Below are 25,421 nucleotides of genomic sequence, written 5' to 3'. Positions count from 1 at the left end.
GTGGGACGCTAAGTACCAGAGTAATTGAGACTCAAAGTAAGCCAAAAAAGCGCAGCGAAAGTAAAATGTACCAGATATCATGTGTATAGTGTAGGCTGCTCCCCTTGATGATATGTGCAGGGGAGAGCCAGATGTATGTTACACCCACTGGGGTCTGTGTCTGATGATATCGAATCACAGGTTCAGCCACCTGTCACAGTCAGATGTCTCACATGAAGGTGTTAGTGAGTGGTGTTCTATATACCCATTCATAGGGTGTATAGAGGTAAGTATACCAGGTAAGTACCCCCAATGATATGCTGATATAGGGACAGAGTCTACCACCTGTAGTAAGGTGATCCAGATAAATATATTGCTGCTGTAATCACTAAGAGGTGCTGCTAATCAGAGGCCCCATATCAGTATTGGAGGCTACCACACACTCAACATACTATGCCCTAAGGCAGACACACTGGGAGGAGGGAGGGCGTCTGCTCTATTCAGACATACAGATGACAGCTGCTCCAGTGGGTAGAAAAAATTAGTAGTACACACGTAGTGTCTACTTACACTTAGAACCAATAAAAACACATGAAGAGCTGGTAGAATAAAAGTGACAGAAAACGTGGACCTGCTGTATAGCTATACACACATTTGCCAATGCTTGGTGTATCAGATCACACCACGATTTCTGCCAAAGCGAGCTAGTATCAAGCTAAATGCTTCTATCTAACTCCCTGTAAGGGAGCTAGTATAGGTCAGGACGCACTCCGATCACGAGCGTTAGTCCCACCCCCTTGACGTGATGACGTCACTGCCATGGCACTAACGCTCGTGATCGGAGCGCGCTTTGGCAGAAATTGTAGTGTGATCTGTCTTGCATTAGGATATTCTCATTTGTTAAGCTCTACAGTAGCTTGGCACCCATAAACTACATTCATGTTTCTCTATCCACAAGAGTAGATTGAACACTACATGCAACAGCATTATTACAAATTGACTTTTGCTGCTGAATTGGATGTGGCAAGTCCGCAACAAAAGTCATGGCAATGTCATGTAAACGTCTAGACATTCTTGAGCATGTGAAGCACAATTTATAGTTATCATTCCAATTATATATCACATATACCCACATGCATTACCCAACACTGCCCTGGGGGATTGTTAATGGGAGGCTACAAATCAGTAGCTTATACAGATCCTGAGATCCTACCCCGATGCTGTAATTAAATGTAAGGCACAGTCAATAATAGGTTAAGTTACTGAGCTCATTAAAGGCGCATTGCAAAATTCTATGATCCAGCCTGAAAAGCCATAACTATGATCAATACAAAGTAATGAGAGTGCAAATAACTTTGCCACTCGTGTTTAATTTGGAAAAAGGAGAGCGGGACTGAGCATCAGCGCCAGTAGGCTGCATGGAGAGTGCACCATGAGCCATCACCTACTTTAGGAATTGGTGGAGAGTGTCATCATTGGTGGTAAGGTTTTTATGCTATGGGTTGGATCATGTAATGGAGCATTGAGGTGAAGCAAGCGATGCCTCTATCATTTTCTGGTAACTATTGAATTTGTTTTGGAACATGCAAAATTCTATTAGGATAGGTGTTTGCCTTGGTTTTTGTTGCCAGTTAGGAGTGGAAAGTAAATGCAGAACTGATTGCTTTCACTAATTCTATTCACCATCTGTGTAGTACATTTCATATTGACAAACGAAGGGTTACAATAAAATGTCTATGTTGGCTAAACATTCTGCCTCATGGGGCTACAGCCCCGGAGGTGCACCAGAGATTTGCAGAGAGATGGACATATTCATGCTTTTATTTTCATAAGCCTTGTGCCCTTCACAGTACATTAAGGAGTCGGTGCCCTGTGGAAGGAGTCACTGTCCTGGGTAAGGAGTCACTGTTGCTCCTACTGTGTTGGCAGCTGCTGGTATCTGTAACCTGTGGGTTGTTTCCTGGAATACCTTAGCACCACCAGTGCCACTACAAGCACATTAGCCACCAGTACCAACATTCCCAACAAGTAGAAGCTGGTCTGTGAGGCTTTAGATCCTTCTTCTCTCTTTTCGCTTAATGAACCTGTGAGAAGAACCAGAGAACAAACAAAATAGTTCCACATGTTAAAGAGATCTCTGAACAGACATGCACGTTCATGCATACATTATTAAAGCATGCATTCAGGTAAGCTCAATACTTACCTGTATATGCTCTTCCCCTTAGATCGCTACATATTTATGCACATTATTATGGACACGCATATAGTAGCTATTTCTAGAGCTCTAAGATTATAATAGCATCTGTCCATAGTCCCTGCAAGTATTGATTAACTTGTGAACTGGCGTCAACACTCATGGTTGCAATCTATGGATCTGAAGAATATATGACTTGCTACTACTCCAAGGGCATATTTGTCTTCTAATACTGTGAATACAGTGAGCTGGGGGTCCTGAGTGTTCAGTGTGGCCTGCAGATAGAGCGTCTGGTTGAGCCCAATGAAGTAGGGAGAGTCCAGCACGGGAGAAGAGAATTGGTCAGATGGGTAGAAGGACAGGCTGACGTCATATTTGCTGAAGTCATGATGTTCCTGGATCACGTCATTCTTCGTTGTATACATGAAATCCATGGTGGCGTTACTGTCCAACTCGCAGGTCACAATGATCTGCACCTGCTTACGACGAGTGATAACTGATCCAGATGGAGAGGCAGTAATGGTGTTGGTGTATGCTACAGTATGATCCTCCACCTGCAGAACAAAGAGAAAAGTTCTCAACAGGAGGTAATAGGGGTTCTAACTTCCCTAGCGGGGCCAAGAGACAAACAAGGGGGCACAGGAGTGACACATTGTGGGAGATAAAGAAAGTGGCAAAGAAAAAGGAAGGTATTGGGTTACAATTGGAAAGAATGGATCATAAATAGTGTAAGAAAGAATAGCAGTTTCTCTGCATCAGTCAAACATTCCGCAATGATGAAGGCTTATTCTTACAAATGGGATGTCTTGGGGGTCCCAACCCTCACATCTTGCACAATTTTCTTACTGCATCGGATACAAAAAGGAACTAACAGCCAGTCTGTTTGTAAAAGATTGGGAGCCACTGGAATAGTGTACTACTGTGACTACTCCTTATGCTGTTACCGGAATAATCTGAATCTTATGCAGTGAACATACTGTAGCATATTCAAGGTAAGAACTTTTATCATACTGACAATCTTTGAAATATATTGTCTTAGGCCTTGGCCATGTTTGGCGCTTGCTCGCTCTCGCTTGCTGCCGCTCGCTCTATCAGGAGTTTTTTGCTGTCCTGACAGAGGAGACAGCAAGCGCTTGGGAGGCGGGTATCACTGTGTGTGTGTCACTTGGTAGCTGTCAGTGTTTGTGTGTCACTGGGGAACACGTGTGTGTGTGTGTGTGTGTGTGTGTGTGTGTGTGTGTGTGTGTGTTATATAATATTTTAAAAATTAAAAAAAAAGACGTGAGAATAAATTATTTATTAACATTGTGCAACTTTGATAAATATATTCACGCACATACGCATACACACACATGCATACACATGCATACACATGCATACACATACACGCACACACACACACACACACACACACACACACACACATGCATACACACACACGCATACACACACATATACATACACACACACACATGCATACACACACACATGCATACACATACACACATGCATAAACATACACATGCATACACACACAAACACATAGGCACGCACGCACGCATGCACACACGCACACACGCACACACGCACACACCATCACACACGCACACACGCACACACCATCACACACGCACACACCATCACACACGCACACACACATGCATACACACACCATCACACACACACACACACACCATCACACACACACACACACACACACACACACACACACACACACACACACACACACACACATACACACACACACACACACACACACACATGCACATGCATACACACACACATGCATACACACACACACATACACACACACATGCTTACACATGCATACACACACACATGCATACACGCACACACACACACACACACACACACAGACACACAATACACACACACAGACACACACACACAGGAGACAGGGATCGGGCAGAAGGGGGACAGGGATCGGGCAGATGGGGGACAGGGATCGGGCAGAAGGGGGACAGGGATCAGGGCAGAAGGGGGGCAGGGATCGGGGCAGAAGGGGGACAATAATCGGGCAGAAGGGGGACAGACCGTCAGGGGGCGGGCGCGTCACTGGCCGGGGGCGGGCCAGTGACGTCACAGAGCTGGTTCGCCCTCGTTGCGCGAACCGCTCACGTGACCGGCCTGTCTCGCCGGCAAGCGGGGGAATTTTTAATTCCCCTAAGATCTGCGCTTCCGGAAGCGCAGGTGAGCCCCTACTAAAGCTGCTCTAATTGCGGCTGTAGGGGCTCAGTGCTGAGCGGGAGCGCGCGTCAGCACGCTTCCGCCTGCAAGCGACAAACATGGCCAAGGCCTTAGTGTTCTGTAGCATCTATGAACCTCATTCAGAAGGTTTTCATCATTCTATGAATTGAACATTGCAGAATGTCCATTGTAGCCTAGCCTAGAGACAGGAGAAGATTACTTTTTTTAAATAAGAAGATTACTTTTTAAAATAAGATATTAAATAAAAAGAGAAGAGGAGTATAAGAGCTATGGAACATAAGTTTCTTTAGTTGCCAAGAATTAATCATCTTTAAGAAAGGGCAATGTTTCTTCGCGAGGCAATTTTAATAAAGGTGCCCCTAATAAAGGCTTTATGCGCCTCCCATATCATTGTGAGCGGCATCTGTGTAATTGATGTCAAAGAAAAATCGAAGTTCTCCGCCAATTTCTACCACTAATTCGGGTATACATAGCAGTGATTCGTTCAATCGCCATTGTCTGGGGCCCCTCACAGGAGACAGCCTTGGTATTATAATATTGATCTTTGCATGATCTGACCACGTAATATTGTCAATGTTTGCATGTAATTTTTGTGATAGTCTCGCGTCTACTAAAAAAAATGTAAATTCGCAAATACACTTTCAATACAGCCCCTCAAAACACGTAATCTTTTTTTAAGAGGTTTGAGTGACATCCAGACATCGACTAGTTGGTGTTCCTTCATAAAATCAGCAACGATTTTGATTTCTGGAGCATTTCTCAGACTTGTCCCAAACTGTGCGGGTCCAGATCTATCCTGTCCACTATCCATAGCTGTATTAAAGTCCCCGCCTAAGATGATAATACACTTCACCACTTTGCTTATTCTGTTAAATATATTTTCGTAGAAGGAAGACCTTGACACGTTTGGGGCGTAGATATTGATTCATGTAACTTGTACTCCCGCCAGCATACCTACTAGGCAGATAAATCTGCCCACTTTATCTTTCTTAAGTGTCTCAAGCTGATAGGACACCCTTGGGTTTAATATAATTGCTACTCCCCCTTTTTTGGTGGATGCTGATGATAGGAATACCTGGGTGAATTGTTTGTGGAAGCATTTTGGGCACGAGGTTCTACTGAAATTCGTCTCCTGAAGAAATAGCACATCAGCATCGTCTTTTTTTGTAGTAAGTGAAGGCAAGTTTACGCTTGTGTGGGCTGTTGAAGTCTTTTATAGTGTGGGAGATCATTTTTAACACTGCCATAGCATGTGTTTTAGAGATATACTGTATACTTATTTTTACCTGAAAATGATACCGGCACTGTAGACAACTGGAACCTGGTACTTCACCCTAGTGTTAGGGTGGAGAGGGACCTCAGAGCATGAACAGATGCCGAGATGTATATCATAGAGGATGGCGTGAGGGAAAACATGGAGGAAAAATAGAACATATAACAAGAAATATAACATATGTTAAACACCCAAGAGGCACCCGGAAATCCAGGTTGGCCTGGGTGCGTTGGCACCAGATACGTGGTCCAACAGCAGTAGCACATATTTATATAGCAAGCTAAATAATAATGGAACAAAAATAGGAGGGGCGTAACACGGTAACGCGATACTTGCGCTACCCAGGGGACCCACCAAACATGCATGTGACGGTAGCTTTGTGACAGGCTATAATAATACACCACCAAATATAACTGGGTTGAACTGGACGAGACTTAGATATGATAAAATATAATTTATTCCCTGAAAAAGGTGAACACACGAGATATACAAATAACAGACAAAATATGGACACTTACTTAAAGGTTAGGACAAGAAATACATCAGGATACAGGATGGGCCATTTCTTCCATAATTCAGTTTCAGATGTTGCACAGCAATACATGAAGATCATACATGAAGACACATGAAGACATTTGAGTAAGGGGGAACTCTGACTTATATACCATTTCAACCCTTCTCTTACATTCAAGGCGCCGAGCTGTCTAGCAAGAATCTCTGTGAGGGAGATTTTGGTTTCCCTGTAAGTGTGAAGACCGACACTTAAAAAACACTCAGCCCCTTTGTCCTTGCCCTTAGCATAAACAATCAGGACAGTTAGCCTTTGATCACCGGGCTATGCTAATTCTTGCAGGATGCTCTTCCTGCCCTAGTTAACATAACAGAGGGAGTCTGCATTTTCCAGAGCAGACCCAAAACCCCATATACATTTTAATACCTACACATATTAAAATACCTGGTTCTTGTAGGTCCAGCGGGTCCAAACTTTCCAGACCTGAATGCCGGAAGTGGTACACTATAGGGTCCAAATTTCAGCCCGCTCACACCTTCGGAACCGGAGTTATACAAATATCACATAAACCGTTTCATATTTTATTATAAAAATCTCCGCTAAAAAGAAATCTCAGCGTTTCACTAAATCCCCATTGAAAACAACGGGCTCCGCCGCCATGGGTTTCAATGGAGCAACTCCGCCGTTGTCGTCAATGGAGTTTCCCGCCATAGACTTTCAATGAAGGAACCGCCGCCATTGAAGTCTATGAGAAAAGCCACAAATCTTTACCTTGGTCCATACTCCGTCTGGTTGGTCTGAGGGGGCTGGGAAGGGGCATGCATTAAAGCCGGAATCTTGGCTATATGCCACCCAAATCCCATCCCTCTGGTCCTTTCAGAACCGGAGATATGGACTTACACATTTCAACATTTTACACTTAGTCGTTTTTTCGCCATGCGGCTTTTCCCCATTGGAATCAATGGCCGGCGTCGCCATTGACAATGCATGGCACCCGCCGCCATTAGATTCAATGGTGCGACCCTCCTTCTCGCTCGACCCTTTACGGTGGTCCCTCATTCCCGGACCCGGTGTGGATCGTGTGTGGGGGTTCCTAGGGGTTAGGGACAAAAATAACTTTATTCCCAGGGGCCCTAGAACCCAAGATTCCCACGCCAATTGTCGTTGAACTTGACCGTAGTGATTAAACTCTTTTAAAAGCCATTGTATCCGCTTTTGCGGTCTGCGGTTTGGATGGCTGCCAACGTGTTCCTCGAGGCCGGCGTTGAGGAATCTCCATTGAAGTCAATGAGCCCATTGACTTACAATGGGAAACCGCCGCTCCTCCTCTCGGACGCCACCTGCTGGTCGTCGCTGGAAAACAGGTCCAAAACCGCTACTTCTGCCATTAGAAAGCATGGAGGCTCAATGGTGACCTATGGACGGCTGCAAAATGGAGCCTGAAAAGGCGGGAAAATTACACAAAGGGCTATAATCACTATTTTAACATCAACCCTAGTGTATGTGTGAGTGCAAACACCAGGATAACACAATACATTTACACAGGGGGATAAACATTTGGATATTGAAGCAAGGCAAAACACATTACTGGACCTCAGTCCAGTTAACCCCTTGCTTCCCTGATGAGAGTAGAGGGTGGCCAAAGGTGGTGTAACCCCTTTAATCCCGGGCCAAATCCTCTCTGTCATGACAATGCAATGTTCCTATTATCATACATATCTATGGTGCAGATCCATACAGTCTGATTTAGTTCGCTGTAAGCTTGCTGTGTTGCTTCTTCATCCATCTGCACCAGTTAGTTACATATCTACCCAAAACATCACCTAACACTCTTGCTATAGACTATTAAGTATTAAACATATTAAATAGTTTTGCTCGTAACAGTCCATGTATCCAGATGTCCCACAGTTCACTATTGTTCCATATCTGGAACATCTCAGTTGGTTACAGCTGTTTCTTCATCTAGCGAGATGGTCATATTCATCTCCGCAACCTCAAAGTTCTGTTCACTTTGAACGTGCGTCTGATCGTGGAGTTTTATTTTTTGGGCCTACTGTTGTCCAAGGCACTTGCTTCATTCTCCCTTCAGCAGAGTCGTCAGAGGGTCGCTGAAATTTTGTTGTCTGGATATCCAACTTCTTCATCAGCTTGTGCGCCTCTGCCATTTCTTTTATTGCATATAGTTGACCATTTTTGAGCACGAGACGGAAAGGAAAACTCCATTTGTATGTCACACCTTGTGTTCATGCAAGGTTTCCGTAACGGCTTTGAGGTTTCTACGTCCTCTCTATTTGACATGCGCGGTTCCGACGGCCATCATAGAAATTAGGACGGAGGGGGGGAGGGAGCAGGGTCTCCGGTGGTTGGGGTCCGAAGAGGCTCACCAGAGTGCTTGCAATATTGTTTGCAGAGAGGGGCCAGTCCGCCCCGATGGTTGGGTAGCTTTTTATTCTTTAATTGTTTTAAAGGCTTTTTTCCCACTCTTAAAACTAATCTTCTGCGACTTTCCCACTCCACGCCCAGGCCCCTCGTAATTTTCTTTATTATTAGGGATAGATTATGTATTGGAATTGCAACTGTGCCTGCCGCCAATAAAAGTGGGCAGGCCCAGAATGTCCACATTTTTACAATTATATTTGGTGATTTACAGATGACTTCCCTTTTAATGTGGAAGACACTTCAAAAGAATAATTTAACTTGGCTTGATATTTTAAATGTCCTACTCCAGGAGTGGCGTGCCTTCCAAAGCCACTTCATTCAACATCCCTCCACACTGAGCTATACTTATGGTGAGAAGCACAGTGATTATATACATAGCAATGCATTCATTTCCATTAATTTGAATGGCGAGTGTGTAACCCCACTTTTTACCACATTGAGTAGGGGCTTAACCAATTTCCCCATTTCTAGTTCAATAGCTTTACTGGTTCTAAATATTAGATTCTTTTCAGATTGTGTTTCCCATTGGAAAGCCATTATGGAAAGGCTTAAAAACAAACATTGTTTGTACAGGAACTTTCATAGCTTGTACACAACTGGTATCAATCCCCAACTTTGGGGGAGCAGTTTAAAGGCAGAAGACGCTTTGACTCACTTGCCCTTCTGTTCTTTGCTGCTCTACACCCAAAATGTATCTTTCACCATGTTTTGTACTCGTCACATGTACAGGTATTAGATTAGAAGGGAGAGGCTTTACACAGCTGTGTAAACATGATTGTTTTTAATCAAGTCCACGATGGGCAGTTCTTTCATACTGTATGAATGCCTAAGGGGATAAGAAACCATACAAGCCAGAACTTCAAAGTGACATCCAAGAATCAAATCGACATCATAAACATGAAGTTTACTGCACAGCTACAGTGCAAAGTGGAGATGTTTAAATTCTGTTGTGTAGCATGGTCATTTCAATGTCCCTGTATCTCATGTATTTTCACCTCCTTTGGTTACAGATTCCCATTCTCCACAAGTCTATTTATGCAGATCATATTATTGTATTCAGTGCTAGCGATATGGTTTATTTTAGGAAGCAGCTTGAATATCCATGTATCTGGTTTCCATAGCATTGGTCTCTGCTCACTATCTTTCTGATATCTGCAGCCTTTGTCTAGATCTTTATGGATTGTTATTTTAGGTCAGTATTCATTTATCTGTCCTACTACATTACGGCAGTAGTAACTACTGTACTAGGAGAGTGATCTTTTGTTTTGTAGCGATCTGCTCTTGCAACAGCCCAGGAAAATCAATCTTTTTACCAGTCATACAACCTCGCGCACAAAAAAAAACAAACAAAAAAAACCTCCCACTTATGTTCCAATGAATTCGAAATAAATTTAAAAAAAATTAAATATTTGGCACCTTGATTAGTTCAATATAGGTTTGAAACAAAGGGTCTCCATAGCCGAAACATTAATTTCCACTCCAGGAACCCCCTGCTTCCCAAGATATAGACCTCCAAGAGCGTGCTCGTATTGCAAAGCTTAAAGCCCCCACAGACCAATAGAAAGCCAAACTGGATGATGCCACAGCTTCCTATTGGCCTGCACTGCAGTTTTAAAACTCCTCCATTACATGAACCCTGCTAGCAAGCCGGATAAGCTACCAGCACCCCCTTCCTCCAGTGAGTCCCTGAAATGAATGGGGCTCAGCTCTGAGGACCCCTGCTTCAAATGCTAAAAAAAAAAAAAAAAAAAAAAAAAAAACACACAGCTCAACCCTGTTATAACACGATCCGTTACGACGTGAATCCGCTTATAAAAACACGATGCACGCATTGCTCCCAATTTTCGTATTTATGAACACTTTACAACATGATTATTGGCATCTTAAATACTTAAATGTACAATTGTATGCATTGTACAATAAACGCAATCCGCTTATAACGCAATGTGATTCTTTGGACCCCAAGCACAGCGTTATAAGGGGGTTGAGCTGTATAAAGATAATTCACCATCTGTGATTGCCGCTTTAAAGTTATCCTCACCCTGTGTACATGTATGAACTTTGTTTAGCCGATCTTTAGTCGTGTGGAGACATACCATGGAGGACAAATAAATGAATGACTTCTTATTTTGACTGGGAACATAAAGACACAGTGGGAGATCAGTTAAATATTAGTGCTACAGATCTACAAAAACAAAGCCAAGCTACATGTTTACCTCCTTTATAGAAAAAGTTGTGTCAAGACAAAACAGCTGGTTAATCCCTCTCCCTTATTGTTGAATTGGATCTCTTTACCACCAAAGATTCTGGAAGACTAGCCTCTGTGTTGTGCCCCTGGTACGTTTAAACCAGATTACGTAATGACGCCACACAAACTATAGAAGTAGATTGTACTTTTATTGACACAGCATGAAGAGTACAGAGATTCAGAAAATCACCAGTATGATTTCAGATCACCAAAGACGTAGAATTATGCCAGAGTTTGCATGACCATTCTAGAACAGTTCTTATGCCACAGCAAGTTGAGAAAATGCAGCAATGAACACGTTAATGAGTAGTTATCCACAGGTCTTTCAGGCAGGGGTTGGTTATTGTGTCTGTAGGACAATTGCACAGCATGTGTCCAATCCATGGATGATAGGTACCTCTTCTCTGAACAGAAGACTAGCAAAATACTATACAACTGTCCAGACAACAGCTGTGCCAACTGTTTGACAGTCTGCAGAGAGAAGGAAAAGTTTGTTAACCAAGCAGGTTGCAGGATTTCATTTTCCTGGGGAGATCAACCTTATCTATATAATTACAGTATCTTGGAAAATAAATACCCAGTCTTAAAACGTTTGCTTGCCTGGTCTACAATCTAAAGTTCAAGTTTTGCCAAACCCCACTCCTTTCTCCAACTTCAGCAATAACCAACAGGAGAGTCCAGTGTTGCAGAATGACCCCTGTAGCAGAATGACCCCTGTAGTTCTTGGTTGCACCCAGCTACAATACATTCATTCGGCTCATTAACTATTGGCACTGTTTTCATACTCATGCCATTAGACTACAGCATGTTCAGGACATTCTATATGTTTTTTTCGTTATCATCCAAAATTACATGGAGGAAAAAGGACCCTGCATTACATGTATAAATTTAACGCCCTGTTAGGATGGTACTAAAATGTGAATTCCTGTGAATTTAAGGCACTAGAGTCTGCCCTCAAACTGACATTACCCAGTGGTAACCCAGCCCTTACAATGCTTTTTTTTTTTTTAAATTATACAACATGTAGTATAGTGCCATGGCACTATACTACATTACAGGCAGCTCATTAAGTTATTAATTCCTATGGGGAGCAAACTCTTCAGCCAATATATCAGTATGATTTGATGTACATTTTTGTATGTTACGTATATCACCATATAACATTTGCACACTAACTAATAATGATCTCTTGAAAGAGAGAGGGGTATTAATAAATAATATATGGGAACACTTACACAAGACGCTTGCACTTCTGGTTACACAGAGCGGTACGTTGCATGGAAAGTGGCTCCAGTACTGGAGTATAGGACACCCATAATGTTAGAGGAAGAGGTGAAGGTGCGGCGGGTTTTCCCGCAGAGCTTGCCAAGTTGAGGCATCTGAAGAGTCCCATCAAATACAGCTACAAATCCTGAGTCGCAGGAGCGCTTCTGTCTAAGGAAGGGATAGCAGGTGCAGTAAGAATAAAGCAGCATGGTAAAGCTTAATGAGAAATTACATATAGTCTAACGATTTAGCAAGATTCCAAGACGGACAAGTAAAAGGTCACCCTCTCCCTGTAGGGCTCACCTTCTAAATGGGTTTGCTTTAATTCTACACATTTTAAATGCGGTCACTCAATTGAGGTTATTAAAGGCCGACATTTCTAGGATTGGAAAGAGTTGAGGATTTTAGGAAGGTACTATAGGTAGAAAAGTTCCTCACATCACTTAAAAAGGGTGAAAGCAGTGAAGATAATTCAGTCTAAAACTAAATCCCTCAGCAAATATGTAAAACAAAAACCCCGAAATGACCCAGGCCAAGTGCACATCTGTATAAAACTTACGGAAACAATGTATGGAGACTCCCTTATAGATTGTTTTTTACTATTATAACTGAAAAATGTAAAGAATTTAGTTTGTTTTTAGGATTTTATATTTGTAAGCATTCTTCACACTTTATTATGCTATTGTAGCATTGTCCTGCATATTTGAGTATTTACCATAATTTGAAACATATCCAAAACCAGAACCAAACCAATACAAGTATATGTGCCTACCCTTAGTCTTTATGGATCATATAGACTTTGAACCCACTGCTTAATGCAGAGGCCTGCTGCTGGGCATCAGTACATGATTGTGTCTGAATTTGAGCGATACTAAGAAGGTGAAAGTTTATGATAGACAGTGGTCTGGATGTTGTGCTCAGACAAGCAAACAGCCAACACCACCAGTTGGTGAAATTGAAATGCATTCAGGCAAATGCACCAGAGCAAAAAGTGATGTCCCGAGGACAAGAAAACAGAACCCCACTGAAATCAATAGGATTTTGTTCATTTCATATATCTGGTGCAGTTTGTTTTGCCCCACAATTGTACTACTTTCCCCATGATAGATATAGGATATACAGACCCTGATGTGTTGAAGGCCTTCCGTACAGAGGCAGCTACAGATTTATATTTTTAGCATGAATTGTAAAGGGCTTTAAAGGAATATTAAATTCTTATGATTTATACAGTCTGATTTTAATCCCTTTAAATAACATTTATAAAAAATGAAAGTTAAAAAGACAGGCGTTACAGGAAACACTTGCATATTTGTATATGAACCCCTTATGGGAGGCCAGAGGGGCCCACAGCACATTACAGGCCCCTCAGGGACAGCCAGTATCAGATATTTACACTCATACTCACCCCACAACTGCGAGGTCCAATTCCACCCTAGAGGATTCTCCCACTTGGATTTGCCAGATGCAGAAAGAGCCGCTGTCGCTGTAGGGAGAACGGTATGGACTGGACAGGGAACCAGACGCATCGGTGAGGACCCTGTTACATTTGGATGATGCTCCTAAAAAGAGACAGGTATCTAGCACCCACAAAACAGTCCCCAGCCCCTGACACACACACAATTGAGCCCTTTGAAGTCGATGTAGAACAATTTGGTAAGATGAAATATAGGAGGAATTTGATTTCCTCTCACTGCTCCTTTGTGTGAAGAGCAAGATCTTGCACAGGCAAAGTGCCCACCCGCTTTCTTCCTTTTCCTCATTGCCCTCTGGCAAGAACAGGTGCACCAAAGAGGGACCTCTATAGCTTTGCACCCCATTAAAGTCCCTGATGGAAATAAACAGTATCCAAAACAAAAGTTTGTTTTTTAGGATGGTTACCTGTGCTGGAGGAAGCAAAATTGTACCGTAAAGTTATTTACAGGATCTTAACTCCGGGAGAAGTATATCAACCCTTGGTAGCAGCTGGGAAAGTAGGTGGTCAGTAGGGTGGTAATATGCATGGAGCAGAACACTGTGCAATCAGGGTTGCAATGAGATGTGCACTGTAGGAAACCAGCTAATTGTCTCGTGGTGAATGTTCAGTGTTGGCGTCTGAAGACTTAATGAAGTATCGCCCTGTTGCACTTGGGGGCATCGTTTTGTGTCCATATGTTCCACCTATATTTCTATCTAGACTCGAGCCACATACAGAATACACTGGTGGTTGGGGAGTCCGATTAAGCATTTTAAACTTCATCTTACACCAGAGGCTCATACATCTTCCCTGGGTACCACTATCTCTAATATATTTCGTTTTACATACAAATAAAAAACTACCACTTAGATCACGGTTGCTTAACTCCAGTGCTCAAGCATCCCCCTCCTTCCCAGGTTCTCAGGATATCCCAGATTCAGCACAGGTGGCTCAATCAGTCTCTACTTCAGCACAAGTAGCTCAATCAGAGGCTCAGTCCAAGACTGAGCCTCTGATTGAGCCATCTGTGCTGAAGCTGGGATAGCCTGAAAACCTGACCTGTTGGGGGGGGCTTGAGGACTGGAGCCTGTCAAGAGCAACAGATGTAGCACAAATATAAGACATTATCCAAATAAGTGCCCAACTGCAGTAGTGCCTGCTCACCAGAGCAGATAAGTCCAGCATCTTGTGCGTGAGTGCAGTCTTGCAGAAATGTGTATGTTAGGGAGCAGTCCGTCAGGCTGGCTTCATTCCCCCTACAAGACACGTCCTCAAAGGCGGCGCCGTTTCCTTTCCCGAATAACGCGGTCTTGGGGAGGGCAATGGGAGTCCCACAGCCCATTTGCCTGCACGCCACTTCCGCTGCCTTCATGCTGAAGCCCTTCTCACACACCCTCGTCAAGATGAGAGCTTTAGAGATCTCAACACGACCTGCACAGTCATCCCCCCCATTCACCAGCTGGACAGCAACAAATACCCCAACTGAAGGAACAAAAACAGGAGTTAAGACCAGATGGGAAATTCATGATATGCATAGGGGCACAGCCCCCCCCCCCCCCCCCCCAAAACCAAACCAGAGGGTAAACACCTAATGGCAGTAAACAACCTATCAAGTTTTTAAATCTTCTGTACAAGAGTGCAAGAGATGGGGACCATTTATTTATTCATAGCAGCACCTCAATGCTTCCACGGCCGTGTTTACTGCTGCATGTGCGCTTTGCGGTGCGTACACAGAAAAAAAACGCGATCTGCGGTCTGAAGAGGAGCGATGGAATGTGCAGGAGGTGCAGCCATGATGGGGCATATCTGCCCTTCCATTGGCTGTCCGCCGACCACGTGATCGCGTTGTCTTCCCTGCCAGCGGACACGCCATCGTGATGTGAGCGTTCTTACACATACTGGCGCCTGCCCATTAGAGGCTGTACCTGGTTTGCGTCACGCACGGCCATCACGGGCCATGCCGTGGCCACTGGGGACCTAGCCTAATGGGGAGATGTTGGATTTGAAAGGAAGAGTGAAAGACAATAGCTAGTTTACATGTAATCAGGGATTGTTCTCTTATAAAGTGTTGGATTATACACCCCTCTTACATAACAGATGTAGATCATCATTCTCTTGCTCCACTTTAAAAGCAAAATAATGCTCCATGTGTGTGAAAATCTCCACTGACCGTAAGAGTTGTGTGGGGTGTCAGTTTTGGGCACAGCTGTGTGGGGGGGTAGGAGCTTCTGAATGCTGACATTTTCTCATAAAACCTCCACAATCCTGACCTTTTGGACTATAGGATAAATTCTGCCAATACAGAAGAGTTCGTTATTGACAGGGCTGAACAGAGATTGTTGGCCAATATCCAAACAACCCCCACAACACTGAATCACACAAAGGGCCTTATTTACGGTCCACAATGTGCATAAAGGTTTATCAGGCCCGCCAACAGCTTTCCTATGGCAATGTTAAAGTATACTTTGGGAACTAAACTCCTAGATAAATGTAATGTGTTCAGGAATTACAAGAAAAAGCCCCAGGTTCAGACTGCCATTATCCTCTACATTTGCTGACTGACTGAACTAGAATTTCCCCGCAGCCCCCTGCAGTTATTCCCATTACGCTGGTAGAATCATTCGGTAAAAGGGGCAAAAATCAGTGTCAGTGTAATAATGCAGGGGTGCTCATCAACTCCCCCACCCCCCCTTAAACAGGTCCGGGTTTCAGGATATCCCAGTTTCAGCACAGGTGGCTCAAATTGACTGAGCCTCTAATTGAGCCACATGTGCTGAAGCTGGGATCGCCTAAAAACCTGACCTGTTGGGGGGCGTGAGGACTGGAGTTGATCACCACTTTATTCATCCATTATCCTTTTAGGACATTATTCATAGTTCTGAAGGTGTTTGATTAACACCAGAGGATACAATGGTACAAGCATAGACGTGTCACATAAGATGCCATCATAAATATACAAATGATGTTGCCAATATGGCATTATTTTTGGCCAACAAGTGTAACTTTGAGATACCATACTAAGAGGTAACTTCTATATAGGTTGTTCAGCTGAAAATCCCCATAGACTTCTATGGAGGTTTTTGACTGAAAACCAGCCAGCCATTACAGCTCAGGCCCCATGTAGGAGCTGTGTGGGCACCTTATAGCCCGTGCACTGAACTGGGCTGTCTACAGGTCCAAGGCTTTGCACCCTGAAGTACATTTGGGTTGGTAGTGTATTTTTCTGAGTCAGTATAGTGCGCTTGGCCAGATACAATAAGATACATACACTCATAGATATTACGCGTTGATGGCGAGGGCACGGAGTCTGTGGAAGAAGAGAACCAGAGTAAGAGAAACAGTAACTTCTATATAGAAGAGATAACTTCTTTGTGGGGTGTGCCACTAACTTATTAGCGAAACGCAGCCCAAATCACAAATCTGAATCTAACCCTGGGAGTACCCCTATAGTCCCACCCCCTCCCAACACTGCCCACAATTTTCAATTTGGCCCAGTATCTGAAGAGGAGATTACACAAGCGCTCCTCAAACTAAAACTAAGCAGCCAATGCGGACCCGATTTACTACAATCTAGGTTCCTACGACTTGGTGCCCCAGCCATTGCCAAACCAATTGCGTCCATAGTAAACTCTATCCTGTCTGCAGGCCATATCCCTAAGACTTGGAAAACTGCCAGAGTTGTCCCAATCTTCAAAAGTGGGGACAAAAACACTGTCTCAAACTACAGGCCAATCTCACTTCTCCCAATTCTATCCAAAGTAATGGAAAAATGTGTCCACTCCCAATTAAGCGATTTCTACACCAAGACAAATTTCCCTAGCCAATTCCAATCTGGCTTTCGTCCCAAACACTCCACCGTAACTACCCTGCTAAAACTTTGCAATGAAATCCAGTGTGGAATGGAACAGGGACAACTCACTGGTGCAGTATTCCTAGATTTTGCAAAGGCTTTTGATACTGTTGATCATGCTATCTTGCTCAACAAACTCCAGAGCTCTGGAATAGGGAAGCATGCTTTAAACTGGTTTCAGTCCTACCTATCAGGTAGATCCCAACATGTGTCCATCTCAGGCTCTAACTCCAACCCCCTGGATATCACCTGTGGTGTCCCGCAAGGCTCTGTTCTGGGGCCCCTACTCTTCTCAGTGTTCATTAATGATCTTCCCACAGCTTGTAAGGAAGCCTCAATTCACATGTATGTAGACGACACAATCCTATATGCACACAGCCATAGCCTCTCTGACCTTCAACACATACTTCAGTCTGACTTTGAGACTCGAAAACTGGATTTCCCAAAACAAACTGTTTTTAAACACTGACAAGACTGTAACAATGGTATTTGGGACCAAGACTAAATTTTTAAAGCTTCCAGCGACTCAGCTCCAGATTACAACCAACACTAACACCACCCTAAGGCCTCGGTCCCGCTGCGCTCGTTGGCGCGGGCGGCAATGTAGCGAGTTCCCCACCAGCAGGGGAATCCTCGCGAGCCGGTCCCGGTCCCCACTGGCGGCACAGCTGACTACACGCTGTCGCGCGTCAGCCGCTGGAGACACCAGAGAATGGTGTTTTCTAGCTTTGACGCGTGACGTCTGTGGCTGTGAGCCAATGGGGAGGGGAGGCTTCGGGAGGAGGAGAGGCTTCGGGGAGCGGGGAGGAGTGTGGAGTGAAAGCAGGTGAGTGCCTTTCTCTGTGTGTGTGTCTGTGTGTGTGCGTGCCTGTCTGTGTGTGTATGTGTGTGCCCGAGTGCGTGAGTGCCTGCCTGTGTGTGCGCGCGTGTGTGTATGAGTGCCTGCCTGTGTGTGTGTGTGTGTGTGTGTGTATGTATGTATGAGTGCCTGCGTGTGTGTGTGTTTAATACTTACCGAAGCTCCAGCTCCAGCCCGAGTCCGTGGAGGGAGGGGGGGGGGGGGGGGGAGAGTAGCGGGTCCCTCCGCTCATGCCACGCCCCCCCCTCCCTGTCAAACGGCCCACCACCCGCCCGGCTCCCGCTCCCTACAGACCGCATATCGCGGTCTGTGTATCTCAGCGCACCGCCTGTCAGCAGTGCGGGTGCGCTGACTCTGGGAGCGGGGCCTTAGCCTAACTCCTGTTACTAGTTTTAAATACCTGGGCTTATGGTTTGACTCCCACTTAACATTCGGGATGCACATTGATACCCTGACAACCAAGACCTATGCCAAACTAGGGGTACTTTACAGGAACAAATCCTCCCTAAGTCTCCTGGTCAGAAAGCGTATCGCACAGCAGATGCTAATGCCAATTATAGACTATGGAGACATAGTATATGGCTCGGCACCTCAAAGCCACCTTAGCAAACTTGACACCCTCTACAATTCAATTTATCGTTTTGTTCTCCAATGCAACTACAACACATGACTGCGAAATGCTCAAAGAACTAGATTGGTCATCACTAGAGTCTAGGCGCAAAGTTCACCTTTCCTGTATTGCCTTTAAATTCTTCATGGGCAAGCTACCCAGCTACCTGAACAAGCTCCTCACCCCTACCACATGCAGCAAGTATCACCTGAGATCAGACTCCAAAAGACTGTTCATGGTCCCAAGGCTCAACAAAGTATCCAGCCGATCCTCCTTCTCTTACCGTGCACCCCAAAACTGGAACAACCTACCAGAGACTCTCACATCCACCACCAGTTTAAGTTCTTTCAAATCTAAGGCTGTCTCACACTTTAATCTGGTCTGTAACTGTTTCATACGCCCATAATATATATTTTCTTTAACTATGCATGCAATGTATACCTTGTTCATTTATGTAACTGTATTTGTAACCATGTATTATTTGTCTTAATTCTATGCTCAGGACATACTTGAAAACGAGAGGTTAATCTCACTGTATTACTTCCTGGTAAAACATTTTATAAATAAATAAATAAATAAAATATAGGTTGTTCAGCCGTAAATCCCCATAGACTTCTATGGAGGTTTGTGACTGAAAACCAGCCAGCCATTACAGCTCAGGCCCCATGTAGGAGCTGTGTGGGCACCTTATAGCCCGTGCACTGAACTGGGCTGTCTACAGGTCCAAGGCTTTGCACCCTGAAGTACATTTGGGTTGGTAGTGTATTTTTCTGAGTCAGTATAGTGCGCTTGGCCAGATACAATAAGATACATACACTCATAGCTATTAGGCGGGGATGGCGAGGGCACGGAGTCTGTGGAAGAAGAGAACCAGAGTAAGAGAAACAGTAACAAATTGAAAAAAACAAAAAAAAACAAAATCAGTTCAAACGGTATCTTTTATAACACTCACTGCCACCTGGTGGTATTATAAAGTCAGCACAGGCTCATCTATAGTTATAGACCAATAAGTGATAGAGAAACAAATGATTGAACGTTGGCCTTAACAATGGGGTATACAAGTTTGATTTAATAATTTATTCTGCACTAAGTCAGAGACTGGCCTATGAGGTTTATTAAATAGGTGCATGGAACATGATATCTATGGATAATATTTACCTTAATTATATTGCAACACAGAAATTTGAATGTATGTGTATGTGTATGTGTATGTGTATGTGTATGTGTATGTGTATGTGTATGTGTATGTGTATGTGTATGTGTATGTGTATGTGTATGTGTATGTGTATGTGTATGTGTGTATGTGTGTGTATGTGTGTGTATGTATGTGTATGTATGTGTATGTATGTGTGTGTATATGTGTGTGTGTATATGTGTGTGTGCAGATACATATATATCCTGTCACCAGGCAGTGAGAGGTTGGTCTAATACAGGGGTGGCCAACTCCAGTCCTGAAGGGCCACCAACAGGTCAGGTTTTCAAGATCAGAAGTATTCTGATTGAGCCACCTGTGCTGAAGCAGAGATATTCTGAATACTTAGGTTGGAGGAAAGGAGATTTCACCAGCAACAAAGGAAAGGGTTATTTTACAGTAAGGGCAGTTACAATGTGGAATTCATTACCTACGGAGACTGATGGCAGATACAATAGATTTGTAAAAAAAAAAAAAAAAAAAAAAAAGGGGGTATACAGGGATATACCAAATAAGTATACATGGGAAGGATGCTGATCCAGGGAGTGATCTGATTGCCAATTCTTGGAGTCATGAGGGATTTATTTTTCCCTTTATGAGATCATTGGATGATATTTCACTCTGGTTTTTTGTTTGCCTTCCTCTGGATCAATACGTAAGTATAGATATAGGATAAAGTATCTGTTGTCTAAATTTAGCATAGGTTGAACTTGGACGTACGTCTTTTCAACCTCATCTACGATATAACTAGACTTGTTGGTGGCCCTTGAGGACTGGAGTTGGCCACCCCTGGTCTAACAGTTTGACATTACCTGTGCAGATGACACTAGCGTCCTCATGGTGATTGCAGTTGCCACAATCCTGACTACGGTGAGGGCACTGCCACAGACTGGTCTCATGTCCTGCGCAGATCACGTCATCCATCAGAATGTGTCCAGATCCTGGTCCAAAACGTGCATCTCCCGGGGCAGATTTAGCCGCTCCGCAGCCCAACTGCCTGCACACAACCTCTGCATTCGTCATACCCCAGAGATCATCACACACAGTGCCCCAGGTGCCCTGGTGAAGCACCTCCACCCGTCCTGCACACCTGCTTATTCCGTCAGACAGGCGCACTGGTGCTGGGGGACTGGATAACAATGGGGAGGAGGACGATTCTGCTGGGAAAAGGAAAGATGTGTCTGAGACTAATAGCAGGGAATGATGGATGGAGAGAGGAGCACAGCTACAGTAGACATTGTACCCATTAATATATGCGTTAAGGAGAAATAATGCGAAACACAACAACGCGTGCTGTAAGGAAATAACAAGCGCATGCGGATTGAGTTCAGCCGTGATGAGAACGCGATACATTAACGTGACAACTGGACTATCAATAAATCTGTCCCATTAGTGACGTGTGTATGTGTGTATGTGTGTATGTGTGTATGTGTGTATGTGTGTATGTGTGTATGTGTGTATGTGTGTATGTGTGTATGTGTGTATGTGTGTATGTGTGTATGTGTGTATGTGTGTATGTGTGTATGTGTGTATGTGTGTATGTGTGTATGTGTGTATAACAGTTTGGTGGATTTGGAGTTGGGTGGGGGAAAAAAAAAAAAAAAGAAAAAAAAAACCAAAGGGGGACAACGTCAAGGTTATAGTGACATAATTATTGGTTGAAGTGTCTGAAAAACACAAAGGGAACTGTACATTTAAAAAAAAGCCTATTTTTTTTACCATTGTGGGAAAGTCTTGCCAACCATAATTTAGTCAGATATACACAATATTTATGCTTAGTAAGGATCCATTTTTCATTCCATAGAAAAATAACAAGTTGTCAAAAAAACGAGAGTTATACTCTGAGGTGATACTGTAGATCAGGGGTTTCAAACAATTCAACAGGAGCTACCAACAGTCCAGGTTTTATGGATATCCCTATTCAGCACGTGTGGCTCAATCAGTGGCCCAGTCTTTGACAGAGCCACCTGTGCTGAAAAAGGGATATCCATAAAAGTGGGCCCTTGAGGACAGAATTTGAGAGCCCTGCTGTAGATTAAATAAGAGAAAGTAGTGATACTCCGCACCCCCTAACATTGCACTTACAATGCTGGTAATAAGTAAGAAATTCCTAATGGGGTTTCTCACACATTAGAAGAAAGTCTCTTACCTGTGGGGGCTGGGGTTGAGGATTCAGGCTCTGTAAGGGGGAGAACACAAAGATACAGACGTGTGAGATACAGGAGCTACACCCAGCAGCCAGTGTGACACAAAGCAGAATGGGATCAGCTAGTCCTGTTTTTGTAGCATGGAGCACATTGCAGGCCTGTAGCTCACAAAAGGGTAAATAGCCCCTCTCCCCCACAATATGAATAACAATGCAAATCCCGCATAGCCATACAGTACCCGTGCAAATAACCCCGGCGTCTTTGTTGTGGTCACAGCTACTGCAGTTGCCCCCTCGGTGAGGGCACTGCCACAGAACGGGCTCATTCCCAACACAGCTCATGTCGTTCATCACAATGCTGCCATTCCCTGGCCCGAAATGTGCCCAGCCTGGGGCAGACACAGCAGCTCCGCAGCCCAGCTGCCTGCACACAACCTGTGCATCATTCAGGTCCCAGAGGTTGTCGCACACCGTGCCCCAGGAAGCCAGGTAATACACCTCGACACGTCCTTCACAGCGCCTCCCTCCATCAGACAGTCGCAGCTCAGTGGGCGGCTCTGGGAACAGAACATGCAAAGATGCAATTTATTATATTTCTATTATAAAAACGTAGCAGCAAAGAGAAGCCTGAGCTGCAATGTTCATGTAACCCCCGTAGTGCTGAAAGAAAGGGTCAAGCATTGGAAATCTGCCATTAAAGCTGCAGACAAAGCAATATCCTACATGTGTTTTTTTTTAATTAAATAAATCAGTTCTGTACTATGAGAACTCTGAATGACATTTTTAATGTATTATAATGTAACAAGCATTATTTGTTTCTATAGCAACCATTTAGTCACACCCCCTTCCTCTTCTGAGACAGGCTCTAGCACGTTCCTTTTTGAGTCCTGCCCTCTCTCTAGTAGTGCACCAATTGTATCTAGTGTCTGTCTGGTCACATGATCTTCCCCACAGAACTTTGCATCTTGGGTCCTCTTCTGCCACACTGACAGCCATTTAGCGAACCCCCGAGCTGAATTTTCGCTGATTGATCACAGGAGAACTGATTGATTAGCAACTTGGCTAAATACATTGTGTGGACTGTATTAATGCACATATTAAAAGGAAACAATTAAAATAATAAAAAACAAAAACCAGCAGCTTGGATTGCAGCTTTAATATGCTGGTGTGTGAACATACTGAGTATGCAAAATTGCCAAGAACCTTAAATGTCATATGCAGCATCTAGTTAAGATTTTATTTAGATATTTTAATGTGTAAAAAAACATCCATTTCCAGATTTGTAATATCTGTGGATTCTGGGTGCAAAAAAAATAAAAAAATGGCCTTTTGTTGGAAATTTAGATCAGCGAGACTTCATTAACATCTGAGACTGACACCAAATCAGTGAGAGCGCACTCAGCTGATGCAGCTTTTACTGTGTGAACATACACAACCGGTTTGTTACAATCTGCTCACTTAACATACATGTGCTACAGATGTTTGCTACAGTGGACATGGGCTTCTGCAGCTCCAAATTGCCACACGTCATTGTATTACATGCTTAGCACCTGTAGCCCATTTTCTGCCAGAGAAATGGCCCACAGATCCACTCAGTGCTTTTTTTATATATAAATCTGGGTGGATACTAGCTGCCGGCCTGAATAAAAGCATTAGTACAGAATAAAACAAAAACAGGACAGGATCAAACAGTTGTGGACAGATATCAGAACAAAATGGCGTGCCAGATGATTCCAGTTTAGTGGTTAGATTGTCAAACCCATCTCCTCAACAGAACAAATACAAGTCAACATATCAGAAGGCTGCAAATGATCAATGGCACACCGCCATCTGTGCTGAACCAAGGGTCTGATTAAGCGACCTGTGCTGAAGCAGGGATATCCTCAAAACCTGACCTGTTGGTGGCCCTTGAGGACTGAAGTTGCCCACACCTGGTGTAAATCAGTTTCTTAGAAAAAATGATCACTTTCCACAGTGAAAAATAAATACATTTCTATGATACTCGGTGTCCAGTTAATCTCTTCAGCTAATGATGGCAGCACAATTGATTTACACAAAAAGGTACAGAGAAAAACTTGTTCAAGCCAAAGATACTAAATACTTGCAAACTGGCTCCACACCAGAACAGGGGTAATGATCCAGTCCTGGATTTGTATTCTGTTACTGGTCTGTTTGCAACCTACTTTGTCTTAACACACAATAAGATCTGAAGAAACAATGGCCTTGATCACCACACTGGTGAACTATGCTCCTGCAAACCTTCAAAATCATAGCAGGCAGTGTGTTACCAAATGATCACATCAGCTGCACATGATCTTGCCAAAAGTGGCCCAACTGTGACATACGCAGGATAAAGAATTGAAGTTATGCAAAACAATCTTTTAAAGCTATGTCTTTGAGAGGGGAAGTAACTATTCCTTGTTATATTATTACATTACCTGCTCTCAGCAGTCCTGCTGCAGCCACCAGCAGCACCATGCCCCACATACTCCTCATTCTGACCACAGGACTCACATTGTAATCAGCCATGTGCTCTGGGATTTATACACACCTGATTGGGAGAGTGCTATAAAGCCTCTGCTTACCCAACCTACTTTTTCAGAGTGGGAGAGGGAGTCTGGGTAAAGGGTGTCTCAGCACAGGGGTGTGCAACATCAGTCCTCAAGCTCCCAAACAGGTCAGGTTTTCAGGATCTTCCAGCTTCAGCACAGGTGGCTCAATAAGAGCTCTTTGACTGAGCCACCTGTGCTGAAGCTGGGATATCCTGAAAACCTGACCTATTGGAATGGCTTGAGGACTGGAAATGAGAACCACTGATTTAAGCAGAATATATATATATATCGGATATAAAACGGAAATAGCCATGTTAGTGGCTAATAAATTGCGATAGTGCAGAATAAATGAGTTCTTCAGGATTGGGTGATAACTTTTTTTTTTTTGTTACTTAAATTTTTTATTGATCATTTTATATACATAAAAAACATGGTATACAAAATAGAAAACAAGAAAAGGGGTGAAATACAATAATACAAATAAACTAGTTGTAATACAAAAAAGGGAAGGGAGATCAAGGAGAAAAGGGGGGGGCAGCATTTGTAACAATATAACACAGTAAGCAACAGTTTAAATACTGCATGTATCACTCTGTTCC

General features: G+C 43.6%; 2 protein-coding genes across 2 annotated transcripts; both read right to left on the bottom strand.

Annotated features, from left to right (window-relative positions):
* Positions 1-11,024: 11,024 nt before the first annotated feature.
* On the bottom strand, positions 11,025-15,422 carry LOC142501767 (scavenger receptor cysteine-rich domain-containing protein DMBT1-like). The gene is made up of 5 exons (XM_075612135.1): positions 15,344-15,422; positions 14,778-15,095; positions 13,566-13,719; positions 12,130-12,328; positions 11,025-11,365 (listed from the first exon to the last, which is right to left on the bottom strand). The coding sequence occupies exons 1-4, from the start codon at positions 15,405-15,407 to the stop codon at positions 12,151-12,153; spliced, it is 714 nt and encodes a 237-aa protein (XP_075468250.1). The 5' UTR covers positions 15,408-15,422; the 3' UTR covers positions 11,025-11,365; positions 12,130-12,150.
* A 4,197-nt stretch (positions 15,423-19,619) lies between these two features.
* On the bottom strand, positions 19,620-24,799 carry LOC142502176 (scavenger receptor cysteine-rich domain-containing protein DMBT1-like). The gene is made up of 6 exons (XM_075613051.1): positions 24,709-24,799; positions 24,237-24,296; positions 22,510-22,827; positions 22,274-22,303; positions 20,937-21,281; positions 19,620-19,786 (listed from the first exon to the last, which is right to left on the bottom strand). The coding sequence occupies exons 1-6, from the start codon at positions 24,797-24,799 to the stop codon at positions 19,620-19,622; spliced, it is 1,011 nt and encodes a 336-aa protein (XP_075469166.1).
* Between the last annotated feature and the right edge of the window lie 622 nt (positions 24,800-25,421).

This window comes from Ascaphus truei, chromosome 8 (genome assembly GCF_040206685.1).
Source record: "Ascaphus truei isolate aAscTru1 chromosome 8, aAscTru1.hap1, whole genome shotgun sequence".
NCBI classification, from domain to species: domain Eukaryota; kingdom Metazoa; phylum Chordata; class Amphibia; order Anura; family Ascaphidae; genus Ascaphus; species Ascaphus truei.
The sequence above is the reverse complement of the archived record's forward strand: the minus strand, read 5'-3'. Positions and strand labels throughout refer to the sequence as shown.